Raw genomic sequence first — 9,786 nt, 5'->3', positions numbered from 1 at the left:
CCACACTCAGCTATAAGAAAAGCTCCTTTTGAAAGTAGTGTATGGTAAGAAATTACTGACACTTGCTTCTTGACTTTCACATACTGTTCCTGTTGATGATTTCATTAGAGATCACAACCGTATATTGCAACAAGTATATGAGACTATAGCTAAATCTCAAACAAAATATACTACCAAGCAAATAAGAAACGCAAGCCATTTTCTTTCAACCAAGGTGATCATATATGGATTTGTGTTGAAAAAAGAAGACTCAAAAGTGTCAATAAACACCTTGTAATTAAATTATCCCCTAGATTTTACGGCCCATTCAAAGTTCTAGCCAAAATAAATGACAATGCCTATCGTCTAGATATTCCATCACATTGGCATATTCATAACTATTTTCACATTAGTCTCGTGAAACCATTTAGAGTTCTTTTTCCTGCCTATCTAGTATATGATGACCCACCTATATTAGATGAAGATTCTAAAATCATAGAACCAGAGATTATTTTGGACTGCGACCAAACAACCACAAGAAAAGGTAATGTTTATCATAGATATTTAGTCAAGGATAAAGGTCTCCCCCATCGAAGATTTTCAATGGTGGTTACCTGGTCATGCCCTCGCCGCCTATCCATCCTTAACTACATCTTACAGGGATACTAGCCCATGATTATTATTGATGATTTTGTGACAGGCAATTCCTTGTCACCCCCAGGGCATGTTATTGAGGATGAATTCATGGAATATTTTATATATTCCCATGTTGTGTAATTATGGATTCTTAAAAGAATTCATGGAATATTTTTATTCACAGGTTTTATGTTGGGAATTATCCTAGATAGGTTTAGATTGGGACACCCTTCTAAATCCAGGTGATCAATAGATTCTATGTTGTTCACCTCGGCTAGAGTTGTCCGTTTTGGAAGCTTAAAAGGGCACTAAGACTGTTTATGACCCTTTTATGGCATTTATAACAAAAGATGGGTTTCTGGGGGCTGTGAATCAACACAGGGTGCATGCACGCTATTGTGGCTAGGCTGGGGCTTTAAATTTACATAATTTCGCTTGGAATTAGCCACATTAGATACATTTTTATTTGCGAAAGTGGGTGCATGAGTATTGTTAGACGTGTCAGTGCGTGGAGTAAGAAAAGGTTTACGAAAGTTACGATTGTTTGTTACCCAAGATAATTGTCGATTTTGAGTTGCTGCTTGTGGTTGGCAAAATTGAGTAGCCTTTTGAGAAGAGCGAACCATCTAGACAATAGATTGAAACTCTTTCTCCGCGTCTGAGCAAAAGAAATTGCTTCGTAGAGCGAAGAGGGCTTCAAAGTGTCAATTTTTGCTTGTATACCACGTTGAAGACCATCTTCATATTTGCGTTGAAGTGAAGCTTCAGACACGTCAAGCATGCGAAGGATTAAGAGGTGTTGCCAAAAACGCTCAGTATATTGACTCACATTTTCACCTTCTATCCATGAGAAATTTGACCATGCGTGGTGCGCGTGAAGATGAAACTGAGGTGACAAGAATGATTCTTTAACCTTCTCTTGGAATATGGCCCAAGTGGTAGGGCGATTAGTACTATTGGGGAGCATATTCCACCATAAAGCAGCTTTATCATTCATGTGGTTGGTGGCGCACTTGATTTTGTCACGCTCAAAAAAAATTTCTTCAACAAAGTAGTCATCAAATTGACTCAACCATGACAAAATAGTTTTTCCATCATTGCAACCATCAAAGTGAGAAAAAGTAAAGGAGCAACGACTTATCTTCTGTTCTTTGCGGGTTTGTTGAACGTCGAACGCGGCTCGTAAAATTTTAGCAATTCGGTCGTCCTCATATTCCGAGTCCCGCAGTTACTTGTCACGGTCTCGTTCAACATCTTGAAGTTGTTGCAACAAATAAATTTGTTGTTCTAGAGAAGAGCAGCATCAGGAAAAGGGGTATCCATGTCGGAGTTGTGTTGCAAACGAGTTGTCGCTTAATGACGGCATGATGAAGAAAATTGAAAACCGAGAGTGGAAGTTACCCGAGCATCGATGAAATAAACTTGTGAATTACCCTCTTCAAAATTGATGACTTGATTGGTGTTGCCGAGATCATGATTGGGAAGATATAAGGATGTCCACGAGGTATATTAGGCATTTGAAAAAGCCCTCTGTGAAGGTTTGATAATATGAATAAGCTTTGATAATGTCAAGCTTTGATAATGTGAAGAAGGGGTCCACTTGCTTTGATTAAAAAAAAAGGGGTCTACTTGTTGTAAGGATTTGAGTATTCAAAGGCGTAATAATGAAAGATTGGAGCCTTGGTTAAAAAGCCCAATTTTAAAAAGGACGACCTCTGTAGAATAAAGAAAACGAAACGTAGCCGGCTGCCCATTGCCGTCGATGATGAGGGAGAGAAAACTAACGAAATTTGAAGATTGAAGGGTGGTTTTAGATGCTCCAAGGCTGGTTCATTGCACCCATGGAAGCTGATTGTGAAGAGGTGGAGAAATCAGCAAAACCTCTTTTACGCAAAAGGCGGGTTTAGAAGGTGGTTTTTAAGGGGGGAGAGAGTGTCCCTCTCCTTGCCACGACAAACCAGCCATAGCGGCAGTGTGGCTAGCCCCTTGTGCGCTCCATTGACCTCCGGTTGTATGCCTCATGCGGATGGGTGGGCACATGTCCTGTTTGCCAATAGCTTCTTCCTGAGGGTAAAGGAGGCTCTGTACGATGTAACAAGCTAGCCAATAGAATCTGAGCTCCGATACCAATGCTCTGTTGATTAACCACCATCACCATAACTAACTTGGCAAATAAAACAAGAAGAACATCAAAAGCCCTGCTCCTCATGCATGTATTTTCAAAAAGCAAGTGCTCAAAAATAGCTTGATACATTCCACTTTGGGCCATTAATATCAAAAAGTAACTTCGTCTCCAAGCTTGGCTATTTACATTCAAATTGTAGCAATTCAATTAAATGAAACTATGGGCAGGCGACCATCGGTGCATACCAAAACCCAACGGCCGCATACCGGCCAAAATCCATCGCACCCATGCTACTCTGTGTAGTGATCTGCTCACCAAAAAACACAAGACACATTAAATCTCGCTTATTCGCTCTTCACGATGCGACCACTGCTCCACGCTCTCGCACGTAGCCAGTCACATCACGACCTGCGAAAAATGAGCGTACCATAAATATCACATAAAATATCAAATAATTCCACAATTCACATTTCCATAATATATGCGTACGCGAGTGAATCCGTACATGTGTAGGAAGTATTGGCTGCATCGTCTTTATATAAAATTTTATATGGATGTTTATTTTTAATCAATTAATTGGCTAGTTGATATTAGCAAGTGCAGATCATTGGACGAGATAATGGAGACGAGCTCTTGATGGTCAGGAAATATATTTTCAGATGATAAATTTTGAATACCAACAAATAATATTTGATTTTATGGCGACAAGCACCATTAATTTATTTGGACGCTATTCATATTTATTAGCAATGTATATATGTTAATTGGAACATGTAAAAGCTCCCTAGTGCATATTTTATTTTTCAAGACATGTACACTTTTATAAGGTTTAAGACTCATATCTATTTTTAAAAGAAGTCTGGCTTCTTACATGCTCAAGAAAGCTATTTTTGAAGCAAGCCACTTTTGGAGGATACTATTCTTGAAGAAGTCCACATTTTTGTAAAAAGTATACTATTTTTTAGCCCAAAAGGCTACTCTCATGAAATATATTTAAGTACACCAAGAGGAAGCGTGGGCTCACTCTTGTGTGTGGAGGCAGATTGGACCCAATATTGAGTATTGAGTATCTTGTTTTTTCTATTCATTTTTCAATGTTTTATTTATTGTTGCAATCACTTTTATGGGTTCATGTCAACCTCCCACATTATTTGCACTTCCCTTACATGCTTTAAATATGATAACTTTAAGAAAATGATCCTGGTGGAGACATGAAGGACTACACAATAGCCTCCATAATTATAAATCTTCAAGTAATTGCTTCATGCACATATCATCATGAAGTGAGAACTTAAGATCTTGTTTGCAGACTTTAAGAGCTTCATATCCCTTAAGTCTTTGGTACTAGTAATGTTTAATAAAATCAAGACCTTATTGAGATCTTACATAATCTTGTATGTGTAATGGTTCACCTTGGATCATATTAGAAGACAGTTTTGAAACCTCATATGAAGTCTTATTTGAGGTGTCCCCATTTGGTGGTTGTGGTAGTTAGATGCTTGAAATTTTTAAAGCATTGGATGTAATAATATTTTGAAATTGGAATTTAGAAGAAGAGGAAGCCCTTTCGTGAAGGGGTGCAAAGTTTTTACCAAAACATTCATATCTTTTTCTAAACAATTGTAATTGCCTTTCAACTCTCATCTAACCACAACCATCTCCTCTTTTGCAGCCCATGCTCATCCACCTACAGAGAGCACATATAACTCTCCTCCAGCCCGTGCTCATCCACTTGCAAAGAGAAAATAACTCTCCTCCTCCAAACACACAATATGTAGAGGATACATTCCTTCCTTTCTCCTTGTGGCCTTTCAATGACACTTCACATGGGTCCTTTGTCTGCTCTGGAGCATCTCTACATGCTATTGATGTAGTTCCAATTGTTTCCATGACTAGATTGGTCAATCTTGACAAAAAAAGCAACTTTTCTCCTACTCATGCAGCCATCTCATAGCCTCCCACTCTTAGGAGGTGTAATATGCATGCCCATTGATTGTTTCACATGCATGTGCCATGTTTTTTATGTTAATATCATGTGCTCAACTAGAAACTCTTTTGTTTTTCAATTTAATGGTTATAAATAGTGTTTTATGAATGCCCAATTTTATTACACATAGGATTATGAATACTTTTTCTTTACCATGAGATTAATGTCTTCCTCTAGATAACGATGTGTTATCTTAAACCCAAAATATAAGTTGCTACTTTACCAAGGTGTAATGCTAGGAAGCAAACACAATTGTGTTCCATTGTATGGCTCTTCATTCATGCGCTTATAACCTTCAAAAAAATTAATCCATTTTCACACCAATAATATTACCAACAACAGACTTTGGGGGACAAAATGAGAAAGCTTTTGGTGGATGGGGATATCTTGATGAACTTCTTGCCCTTGATGATGGTCAAAGGCTCATGTTAAAAACTCAGCTCAAAGATGCCCAAAAAGTTGATTTTTGCCTGGTTTTCTGCTTGCCCCGGTCATCGCCATTGGAGAATTCCTTTGGTCAGTTTCAAGCTTATATCATTGCCTACCTTGGGCTAGAAGGGCTTGGCCCAATGTTTTGTGTAGGCGGAGAAATCACGAAAAGACCAGTGTGCAGCTATGCGCCGTTTTTGCTTGTAGAGAAGGAAATTGTCTAATTCCTCTTGGCTGTGTATTAGCCTAGGGTTGAGCAATACTCTCCTAAGAGGACTAGGCTAATGATTGAGAGGAGAAGCAATGCCAAGCACTTGAAGTTTGGGCCACAAAGAGGAAGAATAGGATAAGATGAGATTAAGTCTCCTAATGATGTGATTAGTGAAGAATAATGCTAGAGCTAAGCTAAAGGGGAGCTTAAACCAAGCTTTGATACCATGATGAAATTCATGGATCAAGCTTCCTAATGATAAATTATCTAATTAAATCCTAATCTTGATCTAATTCTATACTAAATGACAACACTAATCTCTAAGGTGGATAAAAATGAACAATACTCATTGGTGATGAGTGTGTGCTAATTAAGTTTAGACTCAAGTTCAGTTAGGTTACAAGATGAAAACTTGTACTTATAAAAAGACTTGAGATGTTGTGCTTGTATTCCAATGCTTCAAATGTTCTCCTTTTATATGAGGAAAGTACAACAAAGCTATAATAGCTCATGTGGGATAACTTGGCTAGGTGACTTGGCACTCTAGCATCACTCATTTCAACAGGTAAAATATTTTGTTTTCATGCATGTTATGGCTCACCCAAACCCCCCTTGTTGAGACACATGTAACAAGAGATTACCACTGAACCACAACTATTGTGTGAGGATCTTTATAATGGCCAAGATCGTAACACTTGAGGTTTCCAAGCTCTACAACTCCTTGAGAAGCAATCCCGCCGTATCTCCCGTGAGTGTTGTCACCCCGCCGACGTTGTACTATATGTACTCGTCCCTCCTCTCACCTCACTTTACTCACACACACTCACTATAATGCATTAGAGAGATTAGCAAAAGGATTAACAAGAGCAAGCCTCTATTTCACAATGGAAGCGTCCTTGTATTATGAGAGATATTCACTTATATACATGGCCATAAGTGTTCACACTCACTTAGATCGAACACTTTAAGCTCATAAGAGATCTAATGCAATTATAATGACTACTCTCATAATATATCCATGAAGTACATCACTTGTGGGACTTCATCCTAACTTACTACCACATGCTCTTGAAGCAGAAATCGCCATAAGAATTTCATAAGACCATTACGAGCGCCCGTCCAAGTTATAAATTTGGACACCATTGCTTCATATCTTGAAGGTATGACCTTTTGGTGTATCTACCTTGACTCCTTGATATAAGATAATGGTAGTAGCTCTTATTAACCCTAGGAATGGGTTAACAATGCAAGGAATCATCGAGTAAGTAGTTCATCCCATATATACTCGAGGGCCACCCCTTTGAACACAACATCTTGACTTCTTGGAATGATTTTCGAGGAGCTGCCTCAAAGAGGATATCAATAACACATGATTCATTGTTTAATGTATTATTTCTTCAAGGATTGTAAGGTTTTTGTGACCACACATGTACAAACATCACTAGTGAGTAAATGTGTTCCTTTCCTTTAATGGAGCTTCCAACACTTTCACTAGTAAATTGTTTTTGATCTAAGAATGGATATGGTATGGCCTAATCCTATAAGTTTTGCATTGCCTCTTTTATTTTTCTTCATCCAAATATTATGTGAAAATTAGGGGGAGCATGTTAAAAATTGCAATACTTCTTTTGCACTAACTCTATTATTTTTCTCCATCTAAAAACCATGTGAAAATTGGGGGAATCATATTGCAAAATCACACTTCTTTCCTTACATGCAAACTCTTTTTCTTGGAATAAAAGATTCTATCTTTCTTATTGGTTTTTCTCATTCTAGTGTTTATATGAAAGTTTAAGTCACTCACTAGTAGTATACATGTTTACATGGCTACATCATGTTGCTTATGTGGGTGTGCATGGAGCATTAAGAAATTCATTTGACTAGCTTCATCCTTGTTTAATAGTATTGACACTAATATGAAGTTACTTTACATGTTTGTGTTTTGGAAGGTCATGGCCTGGCTGCCTACATCCCACATGCATAGAGTACCAAGAAATGGGATCGTCTATAAGTAATACAAGACTATGTCCATTCTCATCCCTCTTACTAATATGAGTATTGATACTAATATGAAGTTACTTTACATGTTTGTGTTTTGGAAGGTCATGGCCTGGCTGCCTACATCCCACATGCATAGAGTACCAAGAAATGGGATCGTCTATAAGTAATACAAGACTATGTCCATTCTCATCCCTCTTTCACCAATTCTTGTGGCATGGAAGGGATTAGAGTGGTGGAGGTTAAGCGAGCATTGGTGTGAACACTACTGGGATGGGTGAGGAAGTGGCCCCCAATGTCTAACATGGTATCAGAGCTAGGGAGGACATGTTGGGATGTTGCTAATGGAGCTGGTCAACTTGCCAATTCCTCTAAACAAAGCTAAATGAAATCCAAATGCATGCCTGAGAAGCTAGACAAGTATACGTGTAATCACGAGTCAAAAAGAAGGATATGTGGGTAAATCCTAAGGGTATCAACCATGACATCCTTGATAAAGCATGAGAAGCATTTGAGCCCAGTATCATTAGAGCCTCTAGGTACCCTATGTCCTAGCTACCGTGGGAGGGTGTTGGAAGGTTGTGGCATGGCCGCCTACATCCCACATGCAAAGAGTCCCAAGCAATGGGATCATCTATAGGTAATAAAAGACTAGGTCCATTCTCACCTCCACCAATTTTTGTGGCTTGGAAGGGATTAGAGTGGTGGAGGTTAAGCGCGCAGTGCCGTGGTGACCTCCCTGCTGGAAGTGGCTCTCCCAATTTTCAACAATTGACGCTAGTATGAAGTTACTTTACGTGGATTCTCCACCTATTCTCAGCAAGTGTTATAATCGATTATGCCATGTATCCAAAAGTGAATCATTATCACTAGTTTGGCAAAAAATATGACATATCAATATTAGTAGTTTAACACCAATTTAATGACAATGTGGTATTTTCAGATAATATATATGTGACATCATGGATTAATGATCTCTTAAATCCTAATATAAATGTTAAAAATCGATCATACATGTGTAGCTGTAATCTTTTTAGATTATGTATTTTTTGATGTGCACTACGTCTTGCCTTTAATAAGAGGCCTCATTCTCAATGGAATGTACTTTTTAGTTGAGTTGTCTATCGTGTTGTGAGTGCTTGATGGATCAGTATTCACCCCATGGATTTAGTGTGATAACAAGGATTGCTAAGGTAGTCTGCCTAGCATTGGCAAATTTCAGCCATTTAATTGTCAAAGTTGTTGATTCTAAATGATACAGCTCATTATGATTCTCTTGTAATGTTTTTGCCCCTTGGCACATAACCTTAGCCCCTATACTAAGTGCTAAGAGAGAGAGAGAGAGAGAGAGAGAGAGAGAGAGAGAGAGAGAGAGAGAGAGAGAGAGAGAGTCAGAGAGAGAAGGAGCTTTTGTTCATTCTCTATATAGGGGAAAAAAAGAATTCATTAGATAATTCCTTAGAATCCACGTTTATGTGCACGTGTGCATACACACGCATGTGTGGGGGTGTGTGTTTGATCATATAGGTGGGTGTATGTGTGTGTGTGTGTGCGTGTGTGTGTGTGTGTGTGTGTGTGTGTGTGTGAGAGAGAGAGAGAGAGAGAGAGAGAGAGAGAGAGAGAGAGAGAGAGAGAGCATATGCATGTGCATGTGCATGTGCATCCCTGTGCATGTGTGTGTGTGTGTGTGTGTGTGTGTGTGTGTGTGTGTGTGTGTGTGTGTGTGTGTGTGTGAGAGAGAGAGAGAGAGAGAGAGAGAGAGAGAGAGAGTTTTGATTTATATAATAATGTTGCTGTATAAATATAAATTATAAAGGTTATTAAATAAATTATCAATGAAACCTTTGCAGACAACATGCTAAATTTCTATTTCATGTATAGGAAAGTATTCTCTATATAGGAATTTGATGCTGAAATTACATAACCATATTATCCACATGGGAAGTTTTCAATTCCCTAGATGACTCTTATATCGAGCTAGAATTTGAGATTCCCTACATAATGAGGAGTATCTCCTAGCTAGACTTTGAGATTTCCTAGATAACGACCAATATTTTCTAGATATATATAGAAATTTGATGCTGAAATTACATAACCATATTATCCACATGGGAAGTTTTCAATTCCCTAGATGACTCTTATATCGAGCTAGACTTTGAGATTCCCTACATAACGAGGAGTATTTCCTAGCTAGACTTTGAGATTCCCTAGATAATGACCAATATTTTCTAGATATATAAGATTGAGTACCTGGGAAATTTAATTCCCTAGTTCTATATAAGAATTCCCACCTTACGTAACTAGAAAATCTCTAGAATTTTCCTATATATTTAGAGATTCACTACCTAGGGAACAATTAAAAGTTCCTTGTGTGACCATGAATGCTTGGAGATAATGTTTGCCCAAGATGGAAATTTAAAA

At 38.2% G+C, this 9,786-nt stretch overlaps 1 protein-coding gene across 1 annotated transcript in view; it reads right to left on the bottom strand.

The window, feature by feature from the left end:
- Positions 1-1,162: 1,162 nt before the first annotated feature.
- LOC147608704 (uncharacterized) overlaps positions 1,163-9,786 on the bottom strand; it is a 12,271-nt gene continuing 3,647 nt past the window's right edge. The window contains exon 3 of the mRNA XM_086788299.1: positions 1,163-1,822. Coding sequence (XP_086644425.1) covers positions 1,163-1,822 — 660 coding nt within the window. The remainder of the gene's footprint in view (positions 1,823-9,786) is intronic.

This window comes from Cibotium barometz, chromosome 52 (genome assembly GCF_041138505.1).
Source record: "Cibotium barometz isolate CiBa-2024 chromosome 52, ASM4113850v1, whole genome shotgun sequence".
Classification (NCBI taxonomy): domain Eukaryota; kingdom Viridiplantae; phylum Streptophyta; class Polypodiopsida; order Cyatheales; family Cibotiaceae; genus Cibotium; species Cibotium barometz.
This window is presented reverse-complemented; position numbering and strand designations above follow the sequence as displayed.